The 25,248-nt window shown below is 38.3% G+C and overlaps 1 protein-coding gene across 1 annotated transcript; it reads left to right on the top strand.

The window, feature by feature from the left end:
- The first annotated feature begins 557 nt into the window (after nucleotides 1–557).
- On the top strand, nucleotides 558–25,047 carry TM9SF2 (transmembrane 9 superfamily member 2). The gene is made up of 17 exons (XM_030449620.1): nucleotides 558–931; nucleotides 4,458–4,525; nucleotides 5,609–5,702; nucleotides 6,396–6,523; nucleotides 9,668–9,797; nucleotides 11,301–11,425; nucleotides 11,776–11,887; nucleotides 12,548–12,627; nucleotides 12,721–12,829; nucleotides 12,953–13,085; nucleotides 13,324–13,443; nucleotides 16,070–16,127; nucleotides 16,772–16,931; nucleotides 18,083–18,234; nucleotides 19,285–19,396; nucleotides 19,976–20,147; nucleotides 23,659–25,047. The coding sequence occupies exons 1-17, from the start codon at nucleotides 797–799 to the stop codon at nucleotides 23,724–23,726; spliced, it is 1,956 nt and encodes a 651-aa protein (XP_030305480.1). The 5' UTR covers nucleotides 558–796; the 3' UTR covers nucleotides 23,727–25,047.
- The last annotated feature ends 201 nt before the right edge of the window (nucleotides 25,048–25,248 follow it).

The following is a 25,248-nucleotide window of genomic DNA, read 5'->3' as shown; positions in this document are numbered from 1 at the left end:
GGAAGGGAGAGAAAGGGAAAGAAAAGGAGAGAAAAGGAGAGAAAAGAAGGAGAGAAAAGGAGAGAAAAGGAGAGAGGGAGAGAAAGGGAGAGGGAGAGAAAGTGAGAGAGGGAGGGAGGAAGCGGGGAGGAGAGGGAGAGGTGGAGGAAGACAGAGGTGGAGAGGGAGAGAGAGAAAAGGGAGAGAGGAAGAGGGGAAGTGGGAGAGAGAGACAAGGAGAGTGAGAGTGGGAAGGGAGACGGGGAGAGAGAGAAGGAAGGGGTAGGGAGAGGGAAGGAGAAAGAAGGAAGGGGCAGGGAGAGAGGGAGGAGAGAGTGAGGGGGGTGGGAGGAAAGAAACGGAGAGAGGGAGCGAGGAATATGGATGGTGGGGAGGAGAACTGAGGCCATCCCGACCGCGGTGCCTCCCGGCTCCCTCGCCGCTGCCGGCGGCAGGCTCGGCGTTGCCATAGCAACGGGGCCGCTACCCCGGAAGGGAACGCGCAGGGTCCCGGCCCCGGCCCCGCTCTCGGCCCGGCTCGTCGCGTGCGCCGGCCCCGGCCCCGGCCCCGCCCCTCGCGCCCGTCAGGCGGCCCGCGCGGCTGACGTGTCTCGCGCGCGAGAAGCCGGAAGTGGCGGCCGTCAGGGCTGGGGGGGGAGAGGCGAAGCCGCGATCCTTGGCCGCCGCGGGTGGGCGGGCGGGCGGGCAGGAGAGGTGACCAGGGACCCCCCCACCCATCGCGGCACCCGCAGCCCAGCACCCACTTCCCTCCCAGCACCCTTCTCGCCGCCGTTGCTCCGCGCCGTCCCGCCCCGCCATGGCTCTGCGGCCGTTCCTCATCGTCGCCGCGGCGCTGGCGGCGGCCCCGCTTCCCCCTGCCGCCGGGTTCTACCTGCCGGGCCTGGCGCCCGTCAACTTCTGCGAAGCCGGGAAGGAGAATCCCGAGTGCAGGGTGAGTCTGAACGGGGAGTCCGAGCCCGCCGCCACCAGGGGAGGCCTCGGCGTCGCCCGTACCCCCAGGGCCCCGGCTGCTACCGCGGCCCGAGTTTTGGCCTTTTGCTGTGGGGTTCTGTGCGTGTGTGTGTGTGGCGGGTTTGTTGTGTGTTTTTTCGTTTTTTGTTTTTTTTTTTCTCCCAGAGGGTTTGTAGCCGAAGTCCCCCGGGAGGTTTTGCTGAAGGCACTTTGCGGCATGTTTCGGTGCCCGCGGTGATGGGTGTTGGGGAAGTGCTCGCCGTCCCCCGCAGGGAAGGCAGGAGGTGGTCGGCTTCTCTCTTAGGTTAGGGTCACGGTGTGGGAAGAAGGGGAAGCCCCAGCCGCTTATCTCTCGGGCCCTTGTAACTACGTGTTGGAAAGCTAGAGGAAGTACGGATCTCCGTGACAGGTCGTGCCGGGGGGTGCGTGTGTGTGTGTGTGATTCTTGGCAGGACCAGGCAGCTTGATGATAGAATCATAGAATTGGCTGGGTTGGAAGGGACCTCAGAGATCATCGAGTCCAACCCTTGAACCACCGTTGCGGTTGCTAGACTATGGCACTGAGTGCCACATCCAGTCTCTTGAGTGCCACATCCAGTCTGATGGCTGCAAGCAGGTAGAAAATCAAGGCAAGCATGCAGTGACATTTACCTTGCTGTGTCCTCCTGGCTGAACGAACCCGAAGTGTAGGTGTAGGGGCTTCTAGGCCTGAGGGTCCTAAAGCTTAAACTTATTTGCATGCCTGCAATCAGTGGCAAGCAAAGTCAGCACAGCTGAATTACTTACTTGTAAGTGTGTTGGGTGGTAGGGGGTCTGTAGTTATTGTAGCCTTTGCTGCTATGGGTGAGCTTTAGAAGTTTTTTGCTGTTGTGATGGAAATTACTCCAGGCTGTGCTTTAAGTCTGGAACAAGGAAGCACAAGTCCACTTGCTTTTATGGTCTGCTGTCTGACTGCTGTTCAAAGTGGCTATTTCACACTGACCTCAGTTTCTGTTATTAGATGAAACACTGGCCCATGGTTCTTCAGAATAAGAGTCTATTTAAACTGTATGCTTTTGGTAAATACCTTTCACTGACTTAATCACAGAATCATTTGGGTTGGAAAAGATCTTTAAGATCATCAGATACAATCATTAGCCTTTCACACTGCCAAGTCCACCTGCCAGAGGAGTATCACTGAGTGTAGGTAACACATGAATGCATCCAGGTGGGGTTTGAATGTCTCCAGAGAAGGAGAGTCCACAAACTCACTGGGCAGCCTGTGCCAGTGCTCTGTCACCCTCACAGTGAAAAAACTTTTCCTTATCTCTATGTGGAACTTCCTCTTGTACAGCTTGTACCTCTTGCCCCTTGTGCTATCACTGGACTTCACTGAGAAGCCTTCCTCCATCCTCCTGACTCTTGCCCTTGACATATTTATAAACATTAATGAGGTCTCCCCTCAGTCTCCTCCAAGTTCCCCACACAGCTCCTTCTGCTTTTCCTCATAAAGGAGACATTCCATTCCCTTAATCATCTTTGTAGCTATGTGCTGGACTCATTCAAGTTCTTTCAGACTTCTTACAAGTGTCTTGGCTGATTATGATGTCGGCAATAATACTGAATTTTCCTCTACCTTGAGAATTTAGATCCACCGACCAGATCTCTGGTGATATTTGCCAGTTATAATTTCTGTAGGTGTCCTGTCCTCTGGTGGGATAGGATGGGTTGTTGTTAGGGGGACGTGTAGCTAGCAGCACAAGAATGATGAGACCCTTACCTTCCTCCTTCCTCCAAGCTGTCTGCTGATCTCTATGGGAAAACTTGGTTTGGTTACTTTCCGTGTTTCTCATTGGAATGTCATCAGAAGTAGAATGTGATCTGGATAGACTTAAACAATAACTCTTCCCTGAACATAAGGAATTCTTCTTCTAAAAAAATACTGATGGCTCCAAAGGGGACTTGTTTTTATATGGGAAATTTACTTCTTATGGAAAGTTGGTGCAGATAAATCTCCTCCTACAATGAAAAACAGCTAATTTCAGGCTGCAACCTCAGCAACCAGCTGAGGTGGTCTTAATTCCTTGCTGCTTCAAGTGAGAGATTTCAATCCTGCCTTCCTTTGGTCGATGTGTTCTTATCCTTGTCCCAGCCAGGATACTTGTTAAATCCCTTTCTGAGCTTACTAACATGGCAGGACACTATCCAACTTCTCACCAGACCCTTTTTTTCCTGTTTTACTGAGTTGAAGTGCCTTACAGGATTATGACAAGTGTGCAGGTTTGCATAGCTCAGGGTAGAGGAAACAGGGGCAGAAGGTGTGTCTTCAGTTCATGAGTCAACCTAACAGCTCAACAGCTTCCCACCTCTTCCGGAACTGCATCCTGACATGCACGTGGACAGCTACAACCTATCAGTGAAACACCATGCCCAACCGGTGTTGCTCAGATACAGATAAGTGTGGACAAATTCATCTTTTTGGAGTTTTTTCATTTCTAGAATTTCTTGGTTTTGCTAAACTTGGGTGAATTTTCATAGGGAAGAAAAGCTCTCCAGTTGATTGATGGTGAGAAAAATAGATGGTTTGCTGTTGAAAGGGAGTGGTCTTGGTCCTGTAAACACTCACCTTCCTTTTGCTGTCTCCAGATGTCTGATTGCACAGTAAGACAGTTTAAACTTGCTGTGCTGCTAAGAACTGCTCTTAAATTTTTCTTTTTAAAGTCCTTTGCCGATCTAGCCAGATGAATTGGTTTTCTGTGCAGCCAGATAACTGCCAGAGACAGAGTGAGGTTAACAGCTGAAATGTAGTGGAACTGTAGGACTAGAATAAGGGAAGGGGTTTTGAGACTAAGAGGGAAGGGTGAGAGACTTCTCCCCTGGAGTAGCAGCAGGGTATCCCATCTGTAATTACTGTGTGTAGACCAGGCTAGTTTAAAACCACAGCAGACTGAATTTCAGGTTCTCACTCTAGAGTTACTGATAAACTTTCATAAGAAGGTAAATGTGTTTATTCTTGCTTTCTCTTTGGGAAAAGCTTCTTTTCCAGCTTAAAATAGTGCATGAGTCTAAGTACACAGTTTAAATCCTCAATAGTTCAGTTTTCAGTTGCTGTGCAGATAAAATTGTGAAGCAACTTAACTGCAGGGAGAACTACTGATCTCAACCATACTTTCATTCATGTTCTTTTAAGACCTTCATTACACCAAAGTTGTGGTGATGACTAATATGGCTCTAACTTGGTACTTAAACTACATTATATTATTCTTGGCCATGACTTTTTGCTATCTTGTTTGAATGGTTATGTTAGCCTTAAAGTGTTTTTGTTACTTGATCACTGTTGTTGTGATTGTTAGTGTTTTACTTATGTTCTCAGCAGATAGAATTCATTATACAAGATTCAAATGTATAATTACATAAATCTTATATTTTCAGCTTGCCTACCTTATTCATGTAACTCTATTCTCATATATCCATCAGAAGTGAAGAAATGCTGTAGTGAAACTGCTGATTATCTTGTCTTTTTTCAGTCTGCAATCCAGCTGTTTGTGAACAGGCTTGACTCTGTAGAGTCTGTCCTTCCCTACGAATATACTGCGTAAGTACAGTATAATGTTTATATCATTTTAGTTGTCAGTTCTTCCAGAAATACGAATTTAATTTATCTTGAAGTATTATCAGCATCTTGGTAGAGCAGTTTCGCAGTGAGGAATGTCTGGTTTGCTGACATAAGTTTACAAATGCATTCAACCAGTAGATGGATACATAAATCATTTCCTTCTTCTCAGATGTCTTTGATCACACTTCAGAGTTAGTGCATGGATTCGTAGGCCCTCATGTAGGTCAAATCACTGCTTTAAAGTAACTGAATGTTAGAGTGTGCATGTGTATATAACACTCTTGTGCATTAGTTGTCATTTTATAGATCAAAGTGTTACTGTCTTCAGTAGCCTATAGCCAAATGAGTTAAAGTGCTAATGAGGTGTGAACTTCACATCAATTATATTAATGAGGTGTTAAGTGTTTTCTTGGTACACATCACAGAAGTCCACCAAATGTATGGTTGCCTGGTACAACTAGGTAAAGTTATTACTCCAAAGAATATTGTGACTGTTACTATTGAAGGGGTTATTGAAATTAGGCTGGAGAAACTTGGAGGATATGCTGTTAAATGTGTCGGTGAATTAAACTGCAATAATCTGTTTATCTAATAGTGCTTGTAAAGGAGCTGTCTCTTTATGTGTATATGTGTGTGGTTTTTATTTATTTATTTTTTACTTTTATTACTCTCCCCTATCCAAGAATATAGCCTGCATGCTTTTCTGTCAGAGCTGTCACAAAACTATGTGAAGGTTCAATTCTTAGCTAAAATCTGTGTTCAAGTAGGAAACTTCTAATTACTGAAGAGAACCTTTATGCTGCCATGCTTAATACAAACTAAGTTCTGAAGTAGCTGATGAAGAGATTTGGTTGTTGGTTTGGGTTTGTTTGTTTTATTTTTCAGAATGAGCCTGTGACTTTCAACTTACTTTGCAGGATCAAGGAAGAAACTGTTTTCTAGAAGGAATGTTGTATAGTTCCTTTAGTTGTGATGAAGGTGTTGATTTGTGAGCACTTTCTGAGGGCTAATATTTGCAGCTGAGACTATTTTATCAGTTTTCATATCTTTTCTCTAATTCAGGTTTGATTTTTGTCAAGCGGAAGGAAAGAAGCGTCCCTCTGAAAACCTTGGCCAGGTGTTGTTTGGAGAGAGGATAGAACCATCTCCTTACAGGGTGTGTTCTCTGACAATGGGTGGTTGGTAATATAAACGTTCAAACGTAACCAGAGGAGATCAGAATCTTGGAAGATCCTCTTATGAGGAGTTTATCTCAAAAAGCTTCAAAATCTGAAATTTCACATAATAAAAATCTGTCAACTTAACCTAATTGTAACAATGCACTTTGCATCATGAAGCTGTAGCCTGAAACACTGTTGAGGCTGTCTTCGTTCTTTGGAACCTGTCCACAGCTGATTGTTGCTACTCAGCTGTCCCCTTGAGAACGAATTGAGTACTGTTACTTTTTTGGACCCCAGTCTGAAAATACTGCACTCCTTTCTGATGGCTGAAGCTCTCACCTTCTCTCCTACATGTAGTAGGAGGAGACTGTGTTATCAATTGAATCTGCCTGGGACAACCTTGCTGCTTTGAGATCAAATGACTCATCTTGTAAATCATTGCAGAAAACAGGTTTTAATCAGTAACAAGGAGCTCTTAGTGTTGGAGTCCTACAGTCACCACAGGAGGGTTTTATAGCATACACCAACATAAAAATCTCCTCTGGAGGATTAATATACCTAGTCATGATAATTTGTTAGGTGGTTTTATTGTAATAGTATAGGCAATTATAAATGTGTAACAGGGACATGTCAAATACTGAAATACACAGTTACGACCTTTTTGCTCATGTGTCTTTCATTTGTCTTAGTTCACATTCAACAAGAAGGAGACATGTAAATCTGTTTGTACAAAAACATATGATACCACAAAGCCAGAAGATAAACAGAAACTGGACTTTTTGAAAAAAAGTATGCTACTGAATTATCAGCATCATTGGTAAGTTGATATTCACAGATTGATTAGTCTAGTATGTTGGTGATCATTTAAATTACTTTTATAATTTTGTATTTGTGAGTTAATACAGATTGAATGTTAAGTATTTGGACTAAATCCATTTCCTTTCTCTTCTTGCAAAAGATGTTACGTTGTTTGTTGTCTTCATAAAACTTTCCTTCACTTGAAGGGTAAGCATGGAAATGAGTCTGTTTCCAAACAGAAAGCTTTGTATGTTTTTTGTGTGGCCTTGACACTTTCTGTAAAGTACTACTATTTTTTGCATCTGTAAATGCAGAAATTAATCCTGCCCATAGCTTGAGAAAAGCCTTAAGGTCTCTTCAATCTATTGCTGTGTTATCTTAGTTTTCCTCAAGAGACCGTTGATCTAATCTCCTGTGCACAGCATCTGAAGAAGAGTGCAAAGACTCTTGAGGAACTGCAAAGTTTGCTTCTCTTATAGGATCTGGAAGTCAAAGGTGGCCAATGAAAATCAGTTAATGAAATAATTTTGAGGAATGCATGAACACCTGGTCCTTTCCTCTTCTCTTGAGTCCCTCTGTAGCCATCTGAATCACCTTCGAGCATGCTGGGACTCTTGCTTCTCAGACATTGAGGTCCTCCTCTGATGGGCATTAAGAGTGTGTGTATAAATGTAAAATAGTTTCTCAGAGCTATGATCCTGTCATTCTTTGAGAGAACTTAAGGTTTTGGTTTGGTTTGGTTTTGGTTTTTGGTTTTTTTAGGAAAGCCTAAAAAATAAGCTCTGAAAGCCTAAAACTTAAGCTCACAGAAACTGAAAAAGAACTGTGTAAAACTAATCACACAGAAAAGAATTTTAGACTATGTTTTCCCTTAGTTTGTTTTACAAATATACTTAGTGTATTTAAGTATACTTTTTTTGCTTGTTTTGGTAGGACTGTTCAGATTTTAGGAAGATCTGGTTCTGGTTTTCTGTGTCAAAAATTCGCTGCAAATTTAGCGTGTTTCTTATATTCTTAGTTCTTTTAATAGTACTTCTACTTTTTATTATTTAGCTAGGCTCACTGCCCTAAAACTTTAGATCCAATGGCAGGAAGAATCCCTGTTTACATCTGTATGGTAATGATAGTCAGCCACAGCTTCACAAAGTGAAAGTGTCTGGATTTTGTGATGAATGATGCATGGTCCAGGGGTATGTTGTACAGGGATCAGCAAGGTAGCATACGTGAGGATTTAGTAGAGGTTTATTATCCAGCTTCACTTTATCATACCATTCCTGGGCAACACAGATGGTGCAAAGTACTTTTAAGGTTTTAAAAGCCACTTAATAAGATTAGGAATCAACATACTGAATTGGACTCAACAACTATACTGATACCTTGGCTGACAGTGTTCATCACCAGATGTTCTTGAGAGACATATAAGAACAGTGTTGTATAGTGTCTTTGCCCTGCGTGTATAATCTCTTCAAGTCATTTTAAATTTGAAGATTAACTGTGAAAAAGGATTTGCTTCTTAAACTATCAATTTGTTCCAGCAGTGGTGCTTGAAGGCAGATCAGGATGTCTGTGCTGCAGAAGATGTAAGGGAAAGCCTTTGCCCCAACCAAATTCAGTAGCTCAGGTTAATGCTTTACCTGGTTTTGATTATGAAATTAAAATACTAATAAAAGCAAGAGGTACTGCTAGCATATATTATGGAGGTAAAATTCCAAATATGGTCCAAGTGTAATTTATCTATATCTGGAATAGCTCCTAATTAGCAACTTAATTGTACCCTGTAGTAGCACAGTGAAATGAGTAGTATTTGGTTGGTGCTGCTGCTGCTTGCAACTGTGATGACAGACTTTGGAATCTCCTGAGAACCTGGGACATTTGAGGGCCTGTTTTCACCACTGTGTCAATATGAGTGAAGAACATTGCTGCTTATTTATTTCTGCCTGTGGCAAGGATGATGCAGGTTTTAGTCTCGAGAATGAAGACAGCAGCTACTGCTCTTTTTACCCCCATCAGCACATCAGCTGATGTGCTTTAAAAATAGAGCTTCTTGAGAGACAGTTGAGATACTCAACAAACTAAATAATGCTCTTTTAAAAGCTATTATTATCTGAAGTCCTCATTCATGTATTTAATTAGCTATTTACCAATGTCTAATGAGATATTATCAGGTATCTATTAGCATTTATATCCTAGTGGTTATAACAATGAGACATTTAGTGATGGACTTGGCAGTACTGGGTAAATGGTTGGACTGGTGATCTTAAGGGTCTTTTCCAACCTAAATGAATCTGATATTTTATGGCATTTCATTATAAAGGATATTCAGTAGTTTGATAAGTTTTACCAAAATATATGTGTTGTTAACTTTCAGTGGGATGTCCTTTTTTGGTCTAGTGATGCACAGAAAGTGGCAGTTGTCTCATGTCTTCATGTGTGGAGCTTATTCATAGACATTAAAAAAACATACCCTGAAGAAATTAAAGTTGCCTTAAGGGCAGTTACTGAATTTTAATTCTTTGAATGACTTTCTTTTGAGATTTATTTTTCGGCTAGTTGAAACACTTCATGACATAAAGAAACAGGTTTGGGTTTTTTTAGTAGTTCTTTTACAGTGGTTACCATGTCTGGTATCTGTTTATATTTTTAATTTTGGCATTTGTACTGTTTGTAGCACGTTGGGTATTGTTTACATCTTACTGTCTTTTTTTTTCCTGCAACTTTGGGAGGAAGGAATGTTCTTCCACAAATTTTTAATTGCAAATAAACTATAAACCTACTTGGCTCAGGGTTTTTAAGTAATATGAACATAAATATTGTGAGACAATACTATAAAAGCAGCAAGGAGGCTTCAGAAACCAGTCCAGTGACCAGAAAGTTTTGGTGGTCACAGAGTAAGTCTCCTCTTGCCACCTTCTGAAGAAATAGATTGATTTAAATTTTTTTTTTTCTTAAAAAGATAAAGTATCAGTTGAAGAGCTGTATGCTTAAATCTCATGTGAAAATTGGATTGGCAGTCAGTGCAGTTCTGTTGGTAAAGATCTGAAAGAAGTATAATTCTTTTAGTTCATCCTCCAATAATGAGTGTAGCAAAGTTATATTAATCTGGTTTGTTTCCCTAATACTACTTGTTTTGAAAGACTGTGAAATGTCACTGTGCCATTTACAGGATTGTGGACAACATGCCTGTGACCTGGTGTTATGATGTTGAAGATGGCCAGAGGTTCTGCAATCCTGGTTTTCCTATTGGCTGTTACATTACAGAAGATGGCCGTCCAAAAGATGCTTGTGTTATTAATGTATGTGTGCAATTATTTTTTTAGTAACCTCCTTTTATTAGTGTTAAGATTGGCCTTTATCCAATGTCATGTTTCTATGGTAAATCCTCACTGTTTTAAGGACCTTGTTGCCTGAAACTGGTTTAAGTGTTTTTGTATCTTTGCAAGTACCACAATTTGGAAGCCTCAGCCTAAGAACTTTGTCTCTTCTGTTGCATTATGCAGAAGGGCTCTAAAATGTAGAAGAGGTGAACATGTGTAGCATTTAGTACATGTGAAGGAACAGAAAGCCATGTCATCCTTTGATGCCTAAGAAGTCTATACATATGACAGCTTGGACTTCACATTCTTGTGGGATAGCAGTGTTTTCATGGGAGCAGGTTTGCATAGACATGTTTGTAGCTTTGCATGGAAATTAGTTCTTCTTGAATTACTGCTGTCCTAAACTTCTGTGGGCTAATGGAAGAAGGCAGAATTTAAGATTTCTGAGTGAACAAACCTCCTGTGAGAGATGGATCTATCAGATTAACTGCTGGGGATCCAGATAAGTACACTATAAGCATTACAGAGAAAAGAAAGCAACAGAAGGTCCAGATGCTTTTAGGTTTCCACAGACCTTCTCCATGGAGAGGTCACTGAGAACCTGCAATGGGTTTTTGGGTTTACTGAAATGGTTGAGTTTACTGAATGGAGCTTATCAGAGGTGGTAGTTTCTAATTTTCTTTCCTTGCCTCAGTAATTAATCGGTTTCAGAGGCTTCATATGTATGGGTGTGTTTATGATTATATACATAATCCAGTATTTTAATCTTATTTAAATCTCTGTTCTTAATAAAAAGAAAATAATCTTTGAAGGAGTAACTGGAGGACTGTAGAAGAACACTGCATTTATATAACTTTCTTATAATTAGGGTACTTTGTAGAAAAGAATTGGGGATAGAACCCTTAGGAAGTACTAATTGAACATCAGTAGATGTGATGCTTGTGGTTTAGCTATCTCTTTAACTGACTAAATTCCAAGCTGATGTTTCCCTTCAACTCAGGCTTGTTCATTACGGTTCATCCCCGTTCATCTTTGGTTTCACAGAGAGCAATTATTTGCATTGTTTGACTTCAAGGATTCTGTTTAATCTGTGAAAATTCAAAAAATATACACATTGCTTTAAAATAGCTGATATTTATGAAATTCTTCTGATATGAAAGTTGTCACATAGTTACCTATTCAGTTTGCTACTTTAAATAAAATGAGACATCTTCAGTTACTGAAATATTAAATATATTTATTAATTAATTTTTCTACTTTTCAACTGTAGTAAGATGGTGTTGAGCATTAAATTTTCTGGTCAGTTGCTTTAATGCAGAGCCCATACTGTCTTTGTATTCCTAAAATCCCACATCCATCTTGTAGAATTTCTTGACATAAAAACTGTACACAGCCTAAGGTTCTGTTATGTAAGCTCCTGCCTAGGGCTTTTAGATGTCTGCATCTTTTGATCGTTTAACATCATCTCTTTTATCATTGCAGTCAGAATTTCATGAAAAAGATACTTTTTATATCTTCAACCATGTTGACATAAAAATATATTACCATGTTGTGGAAAATGAAGCTCTGGGAGCAAGACTGGTTGCTGCTAAACTTGAACCAAAAAGGTTAGTACTCAGAAGTAATTTGTCATCAAATGGTGGTCCATCCCAGGATACTTGCTTCAATTTGGGTACCTGTTGCTGGTCAGAAATTAGTTCAGATGGGACCTGTAGATTAGCTTTCCTGTTGATGTGGTGTAGTGGAGGACAGTCTGACATAATCTTATTCTGAATTTGGTAGATCTTTGTGCACTATTTCAATTTGAGACCAAATTTTTACTTTTAAATTTTAAATTTTTACTTTTAAAGGAAGAGGTCTGAGTAAAACTGATTTTTTTGTAACATGGATGAATTAATTCTTTCTTAAGAGTGTGGTCAGTGAAGAAGCTTGCATTCTGTGTTTTTTCTTCCTGCAGTTACAAGCATACTCATCCAGACAACCCTGATTGCTCAGGAGTACCTATGGATATAAGTAACAAGGCTAATGGGGAAGTAAAAATTGCTTACACATATTCAGTTTCTTTTCATGTGAGTACTAAGCTTTCTGTGATAGTTACCCCTTAAAATCATGTGTTAATACTCTGAATTATACAGATGGACAAAATAGTTACCTCAGAATAGTATATTTGTGGTTTCCCTCTGCTAACAGTTCAAGTTCTGTAGTGTTGTCTCCCCATCTGTCTTGTAATGTAAATTGAATATAACTGGTTTGGTAGTTGGTACTGAAAACAGGCTGTATGAAAGCAAAGGGTAAGTTGGACAGAGTACTGCATAGAAACTGGAATATTATGCTGGAGTCTGTAGACCTAATCTTAGTTTCTCACTGTGGTATTGACTTACATATACTAATAATACATATTCTCTTATTATTCTGCTAGTAATTTAAATTCCAGGTGAATATATACAATTCTTGAAGGGAAGAAGCACAATTAAATTTATTTGGTAGGCATTTATGTCTTAAGAAGGCAAAGGTGCTCAATACTATCCAGAAAATATTTTGGTTTAGATTCTATGGTCCAGTAGAATTGTTTGGTTTAGCCACCTATTATTAAACTATTATCTTCAAGACATGCAGCATGAATTTTCCAGTTTCTCATGAGATTTAAGATTGTTCTGTACAAGCATCAACTTTTAAATTTACAAGCTGAGTACTGACTGTATCTGAAACTGATGTGTTTACTCTTTCAGGAAGAAAAAAATATAAGGTGGGCATCAAGATGGGATTATATTTTGGAATCCATGCCTCATACTCACATTCAGTGGTTTAGGTGAGAAGAAATTTTGCCTTAAAGTATACAGTACTGAAGTGTTTACATTGCAATTTGAATAACAATTCCTTTTTTGAATTATTTTTAATTCAGTATTATGAATTCCTTGGTGATTGTCCTCTTTCTGTCTGGAATGGTAGCTATGATTATGCTGAGAACACTGCATAAAGACATCGCAAGATACAATCAGATGGATTCCACTGTAAGTTTCAATTGTACCTCCTAAAATTTATTTGGAATACCCTTTTTTCAACTATATGTATTTTTGTAACAGACTATAGAAATGGCAAACTACTGTACTAAAATAGATGCATTGCTTTTACAGGAAGATGCTCAAGAAGAATTTGGCTGGAAACTGGTTCATGGTGATATTTTCAGGCCCCCAAGAAAAGGAATGCTGTTGTCAGTTTTTCTAGGCTCTGGCACACAGATCTTAATAATGACTTTTGTTACCCTATGTAAGTAATGAAGTTGGGAGGAGTTAGTTAAGTACAGATAATTTTTCACTGCTGATTGAGTGGTACTAATGAAAAATAGCAGTGTAGTTTTTGTCTAGAAATTTCTTAAGAGTCTTAAGGTTAGAAATGGATGAGCTGATATAGTAGATGTTCAGCTTAGTATGTAGAGGTTTTAAGATAACTGATGTACTGACTCTAAGTCAAATTATTTTCTTAATTGTGCATTTCTGCTTCATAGTTTTTGCTTGCCTGGGATTTTTGTCACCTGCTAACCGGGGAGCTCTTATGACCTGTGCTGTAGTTTTGTGGGTACTGCTTGGAACTCCAGCTGGTTATGTTGCTGCCAGATTCTACAAATGTGAGTAAAAGTTATTTAACACGACAAGGCTTGAGTTCGTTAAAGTAAATTATCATCACAGGCTTTTTTTTATTTCACAGTGCTGTTTCTAGTTTCCTCAGGGCAAGTTGGAAGAATGTACTTGGTTTAACAACAGAAAACATGTATAGAACACTGATGTGTTGACATTGTTTTTGATGTGATCATGGAATTTGGAAGTAAATTTTAGTTTACTAGTACTAAACTCATTATGTCAGACAGTCTGGTACTTCTGTTTCCTACAGCTGAGGGGGCAGCATTAACTTATATTTAGTTTTAGCCATCGGTGTTGCTTGGTAACAATTTTTATTTTTTCCCCCAGATTGTGAACCTCTGGTCTTGCTTGCCTGAGATTTGTCACCTCTTCATAGCTAGTTCCTAAGTTTTTGGAAGAATGGTTTCTTATCAGACTGTGCCAGGGGGAAGGATTATTAGTTGTTCTGGAGTTGCAGGAATCAACCCAGTGGTGTTTGGGTTCCTGACAGTATTTAGTTGATACTGTTTCCCTTCACTGGTCCCAGCTAGCTTTTGTTTCAAGGCTTGCCTACCAACCTCAAATAGTTTTCCCCTGTGCCCATTGGTTTATTTTAAGGTGAAACCTGCCATTCTGCTTACAACTTGATTTGATGACCCTACTCAAGGTAAAAGGCTCTATGACTGAGTAGCATCTTCTGGACTGCTTTAGTTCTGAACATACAGGACTAAAGAAGGAGCTAATTTCTGAACTTCAGCCTGGCAGCAGGCATTGGATTTCTTCCTGTTAACCATATTCTGGTTACTATTTTAACCAAAGGCCCAAAACACAGGCAAAAAGATTACATATAGGAAGGAGACATTGCTTTAATGGATTGTGCACGGAATTGGTAACTTGGGGAACATTTCCCAAATTGAGTGCACTGTTGCTCACAGTTTCACACATCTTTACATTGAAACATATCACCAGCCTATATGGCCTTATGCATCACATTAAATCCTGCTGAAGATGTGAGGGGGTCCTGGGTGGTCATCAGTGGTCATCTGGGTGTATGACCCCTACTCATTCCATGGCAGAGTTCACTTCAGGACTCTTCTGCTGATGATGTTCTTGCCAAATGCTGCTGCAAGTCTTTTGTGTATGTTCTGGTCACTCACTGGTTCAGGTTCCTTCCTGACCTTGTAAAGGTTTCACTTGAGAGATTAAAGCTGCAGAAAAATAGCCGGAAACGTAGCTACAGAAGAAAAGCTCCAAACATATTTACATAGAGGTTTGTTGTAAGCTCTACTGGTACTACTGTAATTTCACGTGAGGAGAACCACTGGGGAAAGAGGGTCTGTATTTTGTAGGGTGTTTCTCCACAGTGGGAGTGATTTGATAGTTAACTATTCCTTTTTCTAATCTTCAAGCCAATTAGACATAATGGAAGGAGGCTTTAGGACTAAGGGCATAATTGAGGACAGAATTATTCTTTATATCATGCTATATATTATGTGTTTTGAAGGATATTTTGAAATGTATTTATGGTAAATTGAATCTGGTATATTTGGTGCAGATGTAGCAAATAATAATTGTCTTATATTACACTTCTTTGGAGTAATTTAACTGATACTTGAATATTGTGTTTTAACTATTAAGACAGTGACTTGTCCAGAGTTATTGTTGTAACAAGAGGTGGTCCATAAACTGTATAGAGCATGTAAACATAAATGTTTCTCCTATAGTATACAAAGAAAGTAAGGTGAGACATAAACCAAAATGCAGCTGAAGTGACAGCCAATTTTTAAAATGTTGAGGGGTTTTTTTTTTCAACATTACATTTAAAAAGTGCATCCTGTGCTGAAATTAAATGGTTAAGCTTAATAACTAGTGCTATGTTCATCTACCAAGATTTTATAAAATAGGGACTTCATTAAAATCTAACTATAATCACTTCTGACTCTTTAATTAAAGAAGTATGTTATTATGGCAGCACTCAGATGAAACTGTCAGCTTTGCTGAATTCCAGCAGACTATTTTCTATATGAAATATGCTGACTAGAATTTTTATCAGTGTAGTGCAAATTCATAAAGATTTTCTTAATAAACCTATCTTTGGTCATTTGGTATCACCACTGCTTAATGCTGTTAAGCTCAAGAGAACATCACTACTTCCTGTAAGCATGTTACTTCTCTGACTTTCTTGTAAGATTTGTAGACAAGAATTATTTCAAGAAAGCTGTTAAGCTTGCTTTTCACATATTTGTTTTCTAGCATTTGACTGCAGTTTTCAGTAGAAAAAAAAAAGCTTAGACTTCCTAACCACTGCAATTTTAAACTTTTTTAAACACTTAAAAGTATTTCAAATCTTTTTCCTCCTTTTAGCAGATAAAATGGTCAGAGACACAATTTATTTCATTAGATATTTTTTCCTGACCTTGGTCTGAGGCTCTTCTTTGCTTTAAAGCTCTGTGATTAAGCAATATGATGAGGTTTTAATATTGTTTTATTCAGTTTTATTACTGAATATTTAGTTTGTTCTTTTAAACTTGGGCATTATAGCACATTATTTTAGTATAATGGGTAAATGGACTGGAAAATTAATAGTTGTGAGCTTATTTCATGTTTTGATGACTGTCAAATGTTTTAATACAGCATTTGGAGGTGAAAAATGGAAAACAAATGTTCTGCTGACCTCATTCCTTTGTCCTGGGTAAGTTGAGAATATCACCATGATTAAAAGAATTAAATTGCTTCCCTGACATGCATAGCTAGTTTTTAAGTTTCAGCTATACAAGTAAATCTTATTACATTGTCCTTTTATTCTAGAAGCTACAAGAATATTGTGGCACTTCTGACAAGGGGGAATATGTTAATGCCATATCATCCTTAGATTTTTTTTCTTTCTAGCAACCATTTGTTTATTCTTGCCACATGAAAAGGTTGATTAAGGAAGAGCATTATGATAGCAGTAAGTTTTAGACAGGCACGTTTTTTCATTGCTTTTTTTAACTCTCTAGGCTGTTTCTCTGACCACACTGTAGTTGGTCTTAAATAGTGTCATGTACTGTATAACTGCTGTGATAAGTTTTCCTACTTAGTCACAGCAAGCAGTCTTTCCCTGGAGTATAGTTAAGACAGGCATATATTTGAAATTACTTAGTTGGAACGTCAGCTCCTGCTGGAGTTCAGTCCCACTAGATTAACAAAGAATTGCTTGTCTGACCTCTTCTAAGTTTGATACTTAGTGTGTGTTTTAGCAGAGATTTACACCAAAATCTTAATACAGTGCTGTTGTTAATGTTATTAACTATCAAGAAGTATTTCTGTGCTTTAAGTGTGTTATGTATTTTTCAGAATTGTATTTGCAGATTTTTTCATCATGAACCTCATTCTCTGGGGAGAAGGCTCTTCAGCAGCTATTCCATTTGGTACTTTGGTTGCTATTTTGGCACTCTGGTTTTGCATATCTGTACCATTGACGTTTATTGGTGCCTATTTTGGTTTTAAGAAAAACGTAAGTGGTTTTTAGAACTTGTTTTGTACGTGTGTTTATACAGCTACATATATTTTCCACTGTATCGACTGTGACCGAGGTAGCACCTAAGCTCTAGTTCTGTCCTTTTACCTTAGAGCTGCATTAGATACCCACTCTTGGAATTCCAAGACTTTGATAGCCAATTGGTTGGTGGTGGTGATACTTTTTCACAATAGTTACTGTAATCATTGTATTTAATTGAGTGAATGCTCCAGATAAAACAGTGATTAGCATCTTTTTAATTGCTGGAAAACATCAGTTATCCCAGATGAACACAAGGGATAGAAACTTACACATTTCTGATTTGCCTCCCTGTTTTTTGTTTCTGTCTGTCTTCTACACTGAGAATATTTTATGATCAAATTGCTAGAATTCTTGTAAAATCTCTTTAAGTATCCTGCAAATGGTTATCACTGCTTGGCAGAGATTAATTGAAATTTATGCCTAAACTGATCAGTTTTACTTATGAGGGCTCTTTGTCACCAGTGACCAAACCTTGTTAAATAATGGAATCTGTGAATTTTACTTAAGAAGTGTTTTACTGTGGATCACGAGTTCCATGATCTCTAATTTCAGGTATTTTTGTGGTTTTTCCTATATAAGTAGCCAGAGTTTTAACTTTCTGAAGCTCTCATGGAATATCTGAAATAATTAGAGAGGATATTTAAGTATCTTAGAAGGCACTTTTAAAGTTATTGTAGTTATCCCATTTTTTTAAACAAAATTCAGGGTTTGGGTTTTGGGTTTTTTTGTTTGTTTTACAACTATGTTGAAATTCCAGCACTATTTAGAAAGCAAGAGTCTGCACCACCACAATCCCTTCCAACTGACAAGTGAAAATTCATCTTAGGCTCTCTAACAGATCCCAGACAGGCAATCATAAAAAGGGAAGTCCAAAAATAATATCTTGCTTTGTTTTCAGTAAGAATTGTTTTTTAGTTCTTTTGTGTAGCAAACACTGGTAACTAGGCTGGTAGCAAAAGGAGATGGATGGTTAGCTGAGTATGCACATGCTCAAAACAGATAGTTTTGATAATAGGCATTGCCACCACTCATTTCAAAAAGAAAGCAAAAAGGTAATGCTGTAGTTTCATGTCATTTATGTAGCAGTTTCTTATTTTTGTTTAAAGGCCATTGAACACCCTGTTCGCACAAATCAAATTCCTCGTCAGATTCCTGAGCAATCATTCTACACAAAACCATTACCTGGCATCATCATGGGAGGGATTCTTCCTTTTGGATGTATCTTCATACAGTTGTTCTTTATTCTCAATAGTATTTGGTAAGTTAACCACGTTCTATTTGAATTTTCTCTGTCATAAAAGGTGGTAATTTCTTAATGGAATCTTTTTTCAAGATGATACAACTGATTTTTGGTGATATAGGGAAAACTGATTTAATAAAACTTTAAATGTTAATGGTATGGTTAACATTTGGGGTGTTAGAGGATGCATAGTTCATGCTTTGCTTATTGAGGTGTATAGGGAAGTGGCTGTGATGTGCTTAGCAATTTACAGCTGACCTAGGATATTCAAATAGCTGGTTTTCTCATGCAACTCCTCTGATTTCATGTGGAAGTGGCTCTGAAGCTGACATATGGCTTGAAAAGTAGTAACGGTAGTAAAATTGACTTTAGGGTTGCTTTTGTTGCTTTTTTTTCAGTTGTTGTTGGGCTACAGAAGTATTACTACTCTTGGGAGAAAAAAGATTCAAAAACAAATCTAGTGAAATCTTTCTAAAGGCACCAGAGACTAATTGTTATAAAAAATAAAACACCAAAGACTAGTCCAGTATAAGTGAATTCTGATGTGAGCTCATAGCATGCTAACAATCTAATCTACTGTGAGGGATTTGTCTTCCTTCTGGCACAGTTTAGTTATTGGCTCTTGTTAAACTCTTTCTGAACCTTGAATAGGTGCCTCTGCCCAACACAGACAGCTACAGCATTTGTCATTTCTTGTTACTTTGCAGCTCTGTTCCTTTGATTGAAATGAGAGCTGAAATCCAAGTTCTGCTGAAGTCAGTGGAAGAGGTCACACTGATTTCACTGGAACTGTAATTTCACTCATTATGTCTAGTCAGTAATTTCCCTAAAATCTCGACCTGGAGCATGTTTTGGGCTTGTTTTCTCACTCTCTTAAGGCTGAGCTGCCAAGGCTGCTATTCTTCAGGTAGAAAATCAGTCAATTGTATGGGCATGGAACTGAGAGTTCCATGGAAGGGGAGTACGAAGGTAGAGGTGATATTACTGTGCACGGAGAAGTCATATTAGCACAGTGTCCACATTAATTATCTTTTTTTTTTTTTTTTTTTTTTAAACTCCCTCCTGTAGGTCTCACCAGATGTATTACATGTTTGGCTTCCTGTTCCTGGTATTCATTATTTTGGTCATTACATGTTCTGAGGCTACAATATTGCTCTGCTACTTCCATCTATGTGCAGAGGTAAGAAATACTCCTCGGTATTCATGTGTGGTACTGTTTTAAGAATACTTCCAATTTTAAGGCTTTTGTAATCAAACGTATTCCAGAATTCATCAGAAATGCCAAGACTGGATGTGATGCACTTGAACCATGTCTTTAAAAAGTGAAGCAGGCTACTTTGGGCAAAACTTGTAACAAATATTAGAACAGTATGTCGAGTACTGCTCATTCAGGTCTCTTGCCTTTAGATTCCAAGTCCCTGTTTTCTGAAGACACTAATCCATTAACTTAGTTAAAGCACATTTTGGACATGCCTTCCTTGGGGAAAAAATGCCAGTAGCTGGCAATAGTAGGCCTGGCTTATTTAGGTCTTCGTAGCTTTTGCCTGCTGGATGTTGTCTTGTCTGTAATTGTTAATGGTGCAGTTAAAGCAGTATTGATTAGATATAGTTCTTTTTCCTGTGCATAAAAACTAGAAAAACTTATTTTAGGATGAAGTGATAATAGAAAATATAGAAAATGTAGCTCTGCAGTGTATTAAGGCTGTATGGAATATTAACTCTTTTTTTTTATTTTATTTTATTCCTTCACCCCTTCTAGGACTATCACTGGCAGTGGCGTTCATTTCTCACTAGTGGTTTTACTGCAGTTTATTTCCTAATATATGCAATACATTATTTTTTTTCTAAACTGCAAATCACAGGAACAGCTAGCACTATTTTATATTTCGGTTATACCATGATTATGGTTTTGATCTTCTTCCTTTTCACAGGTAAGTATATTGAACCTTATTTCTGAATTTTGATTCTACCTTTAATTTTGCACAGTAGCATCCTTGGGAAAACTTGGCTTGGTGTAAGATTATAGATTTATCTATGTCATTGATTTTTTTCCCAGGTAATTGTATAGCATTTTGCAACTCTGTGATTACAAATTTTATTGAAAGAAATTAAGTGAGGATGAGGCAAAACTACTGCTAATTTGCGTTGTGGCCTATAGTTAGATCTTCAAATCTGACACCTTTAAATGTCATAAATACCTCTCCAGCTTTCATTCCTATGCTAGTCAGGTGGTATACTCATTTTTTAAAATCAGTTGTCTTTAGAGAAACACACTTCAAATCATCAAGTATATAGTTACAATTTCAGTTAAGGAAAAAAATACAGCTTTTGTGGGAGAAAGATGAGTAAAAGTTGACAGAATACCTCTTTTCAAGATCCATGTTTATGATAAAATTTAATGATTTCTAAGGCTTTGATGTGTATTTATGGATACAGTTATGTTTTGAGGCCTCCTAGAACACAAATGGCTTGTCACTGGAGCTTTTAATACAAACCTCACTATAACTAAAAGTAGACTTTTAATTTCACTTCAAGTAGGAGAACAAAAAAAAATCTAGTGAGGAAAAGACCTGACATATGAGAATGTTTAATTTCAACCAAATGTAACCAAATGTTAATTTCAAAGACATGGCCACTTTAGCTGAGGACATACTGGAGCTGTGTGTGCACTGTGGCTGAATACAGATCATGATGAACTGGAATAAGAGCCTGCAAGACGTTTCTTGGGTCACTGCATGCTAAAAGGAGGGAATGGGACCTAAGTACTTTATGTAATCTCTTTGAAAAGTGATCAAGCTGTGTTCCAGAACTGGTTAGGTTTATCTTCCATCCTTCTTCTTAAGTCAGTCTAATGTGCTTTGGCATTGCTTGGAGATATTTTGTGATTCACACATGATCTCTACTTTTATTTATATTATGTGTACAGATCAGCAAGTCATTCTGTGTGTGTAGATCAGAGATTCTGCCTCCCTTTCTTGCTCTGTCTTCTCATCCTACCTTTCTCGTAGCCTTTATTTTTCATCTAAGTTTACTAATAGTCTCATTAAACTAAAAAATTTAAGAATGTGTGGCTGTCCAACTAGAAGTGAAAGTGCACTGCTCTGTGTAGATAAATTTTAAATGCAGTGCAAACTTAAAAAGTAGCATGAAAAATAATTAGGCCTTGCCTAAATGTAAGGTAAATTCCTTTAGTTTCACTAGCTTTTTCAGCCAGTATTCAGCATGCCTGCTTTTAATAGTAAACAGTTCTGGCCAGAAACAGAATTGTTCACCCTGTCCTCATTGTTCAGTCTGTTTACTTTGGATTCATGTAGTAATTCAGGAGTGCACCTATTCAAGGTAAAGGGAATTAATGTAACCTTTTCTATGCTGAGACTTGGCTTAGCTGAGGATCTTATGTAATTTCCATCTTTTGCCCTTGTTCTTTCAAGTCAGTCCTGTCACATGACATTATCTAAAGGCACCGAGATGTGTTCAGTGCATCCCCCTTTTCCTTTGCTCACACTTTCACTCGACCAGTTGGTTGTGCAGAACCTGCCAGCAGATGTGGAGAGTGCTTTTCAGCACAGGTTCACAAGCAGGTGAAGAGGTGGTTTTCTCTCAGCCCCCTCAGATGCTTCCTGTGGTGGTCATTTGGATGTAATTGAGACAGTGGAGGTGCAAGTTACACTGTGCAATTTGAACCAAGCTTTCAGGGTTTGTGTGCTTTTGCTTTTTGAAAATTTCACTTGAAATTAGGTGAGAATGTATGCAAAGTTAACCAGAGGGTTAGGATTTTGAAACATCACATGCTTAATTTTTTATCTACCTCCCACAAGATGAAGTGCCAGTTATCCTTTAATTTTAGAAAACAGAATTCTTAATTCGTTGAGATTTAACAATAATTTTGTCCATTTAGGTTGATATGCATCCAAAGATGGGTATGTTCAGTTCTCTGAGATTTACTGAAGTGCTTTGAGATAAGGTTTTACAGAAGAAGCTATAGGCAGGGTAAAGGGATGGGCAGTTCTCCAGTTTCTTAAACAAAAAAGCACATTAGCTATTTATCAGCAACTGCTCCTAAAGGCAACTCAGTTCCTGCTCCTAAAGGCAACTCAGTTCCTGTGTCAGGATGGTAAAGGAGCTAAAAAGAGAAAATCCTAATCGTTGCATCAAAACTATTCTGCTGCTGCTTACTCATGTGTTAAAAATTGTCAGGCTCAGGAAGGGTTTTGATGGTGCCCTGCTGCTATGTCAGTGTAACACATGCTCCAGGCACTTGCATCCATGCTGCATTCCAGGTCATTGATCAGACTCAGCAGGCAAAATCCCGGGAGCTACATGACAAATCTTTGATCCACAGCTGGGACCACAGCTACGTATCCTGCTAAATGAGTCAGTTAAACATCAGTAGGTTTAGCAAGCGTGAGGGGAAAATAAATAAATAAAAATTAGTGTGGTGTCATTCATGGTTCCTTCCAAGCTTGTATAGTGAATGAGTTTGCACACAACTTTGTCCCTTGTACCAGATCTAAAATGAAGTTGATTGTTTTTTTTTTTAACTTATGCAAGAGCCTAACTTGACTCTTGCATAAGTTAAGGCTATGATTTTAGAGAAGGCAAATTCAGATAATCTTCAGGCCTTTATTCCTGTCCTAGTTTTTGTGGGAAATGAAGGTTTCTTTAATGGATGTTCTGAGCTGTTGTTTAGTCCATAATCATTCCAAGGCTGTGTTTTGAAGTAATCCAGTTAGTTTAACAATGCCCAACTACATTAACTACTTTTCAATTAAAATAATATTTTTGTTAAAAGCTTCTTTGGGAGTTTCACAAAAGGAAGGGATGCAACTATTTTTCTTCAGCTAAAAGAATTATCAGGAAACAGTCTTCATTCTTACATTTCAGTTCAAGTTTGCCTATACCTTTTGACAGCTTTAAGTACTTAAGCATTTATTTTTAAGGTATGTAATACATTTTCAGTAGGAAGTACAATTTGCATAGCAACTAGACTATCTAACTGTCAATCTGACTGGCTTATTAAATACAATAATAATATTCTGACCACCTGAGCAGATGAGGTAAAGTGTGTGTGGCTGGTCACTGATGAAGGGTGAAAGTGGAGCAATGTGAAGGAGTTAGACTGGGGAATATTGAAACAACAGACCATATATGTAGGAAGAGAAATGATAGAGAAACATCCTAAAATTATTGTCTTCCATGTGATCACCTCTGTAGCTGTGAAGATAATGAGATAGTAGATGATGCCTGTAAGGACTGAATACTGTCTGTAACTTTCCCCTGTCTGATCTGATGGAGGTAATGAAGGCTAAAGATAGAAGTTTGGATAGATGTATGTCCAGATTTATAAACTACAGATAGAAATTGATGTCTCCTGTTTCAGTTTTCCTAACAAGTAATGTCTTCTTTTCTTTTTTTTTTTTTTTTTTCCTTTATGTTTTTTAGGGACAATTGGATTCTTTGCATGCTTTTGGTTTGTAACCAAAATATACAGCGTGGTGAAAGTTGACTGAAGGAACCAATGTAAAGAATTAACACAGAAGACGTTTAAATTTCATTAACATAACTTAAAGACCTGGTCTAGTTGATGAACTTGAGCTTTATCAGAAGTATTGGCTTCTTGTTCTTTGAGAATGATAATGAAAATGCAGCTGCCCCAAACACTTTTTCCACTAACATGTTTGTATTTTGACTTAACAACCTATTTTCATTCAGATCTTAATGAAGATCAAAGTTATGATATTTATGTGTTTGTAAATACAACTATACCTTCAAAGAAAAATCAAATTCTAATGGCAGACTAGAAGTGGCTGTACTACACTACTTAACCATACTTCTGATCAAGGTCCAACTGTAAATAGGTTTTTCTAGCTTGGTAGGTGGGATGAATTATTTTTCTTTGAGGGAAATGAGAACTTTTTATTATGCTAACTTTGAAGGATGACTCTTAAGAAGTGTTGCTTATAGTTTCGATGTGATTTTTATTTTTTACTGGTGTTACGTCCATAAATATTCTGATTTCTGTGACTTCATTAGTTTTGGTGTTCTTGGCCTTTTAAACTATGTGCCTCTGAGTCTTTGAATTTCTAAATTCATAATCTAATAAATATTGTAAAAATGTCTTCAGTGGCTCATTGCATATTCTAAGTTCATTAAAATATGTAAATACAACTGTACTGAAGACAGATGCGTAAAGATCGCATAGAGTATTTTATGGCATTTTGTATGGTTTAATGTATATTGACACACCCTTAGATCTGCAAGACATGGTATTTGTGGCTACATGACTGCAACAGGGAAATGTGATTGTGGTGCATGAGGATTAAATTATACACACATGAAACAAAACCACTCTGAAACATCCACCCAGTCCTTAACCCAGACAGAGAGTCCAGTGGGATTGTCAGTATGTTGAGAAGATCTTGCAATGCACGAGTCAGCACCCTTTGCTGATCTTGCTTTTAAAAGATCTCAATGATGCATATTCTGTATGGCAGTTGTTGCTGATTGTACTTAGTGTAGGTTAAAAAATAAAAGAAAATTACTATTTTTGCCTTATATTAAGAGACTAATATGGATGACTAGCATTAAACCTCTATCTGCTTTTTTTGAAAATTGAGTATTTTGTTCGTATCTGGTTTGGTAATTTTAGACACAATTTGGCTTTGGCATGTTTTCCACAAGCCTGATAAAATTTTATTTAAAATTAAATGTCATGTACCAATTTCCATTCATAAGGTTGGGGGTTTTAATTCTTGTTGGTTTACTTTTCCTAAAAGACCTTAACCCAGTGATGCTTGAATATTAAACCAAATAAACTTATATTTGGTTAAAGTAGCTTGTCATGATTAATTTCCTAAAAGTTGGCATGTGAAAAGGCCTGAGGTGACATTTCCTCAATTGCTGTGCTCCACAGCCCCTCCAGATGAGCCACACCACCTTTGTGCTCTGCCTGTCCCCAGCCACAGCTCTGTTCAGGTGTTGTGTACAGGTTTGCTCTTGTGCCCCTCCCCACATACAGTCACTAGGAAATGC

Source organism: Calypte anna, chromosome 1 (assembly GCF_003957555.1).
Source record: "Calypte anna isolate BGI_N300 chromosome 1, bCalAnn1_v1.p, whole genome shotgun sequence".
Taxonomy (NCBI): Eukaryota; Metazoa; Chordata; class Aves; order Apodiformes; family Trochilidae; genus Calypte; species Calypte anna.
The sequence above is the reverse complement of the archived record's forward strand: the minus strand, read 5'-3'. Positions and strand labels throughout refer to the sequence as shown.

What these genes read in the sequence shown, in the direction of transcription:
- TM9SF2 (XM_030449620.1), top strand. Translation starts at nt 797, where the DNA reads ATGGCTCTGCGGCCGTTCCTCATCGTCGCCGCGGCGCTGGCGGCGGCC. An exon ending in ACTCACATTCAGTGGTTTAG is followed by an intron (nt 12,628 to 12,720) that starts GTGAGAAGAAAT and finishes TTTTTAATTCAG; the next exon opens with TATTATGAATTCCTTGGTGA. An exon ending in ACCTCATTCCTTTGTCCTGG is followed by an intron (nt 16,128 to 16,771) that starts GTAAGTTGAGAA and finishes TGTATTTTTCAG; the next exon opens with AATTGTATTTGCAGATTTTT.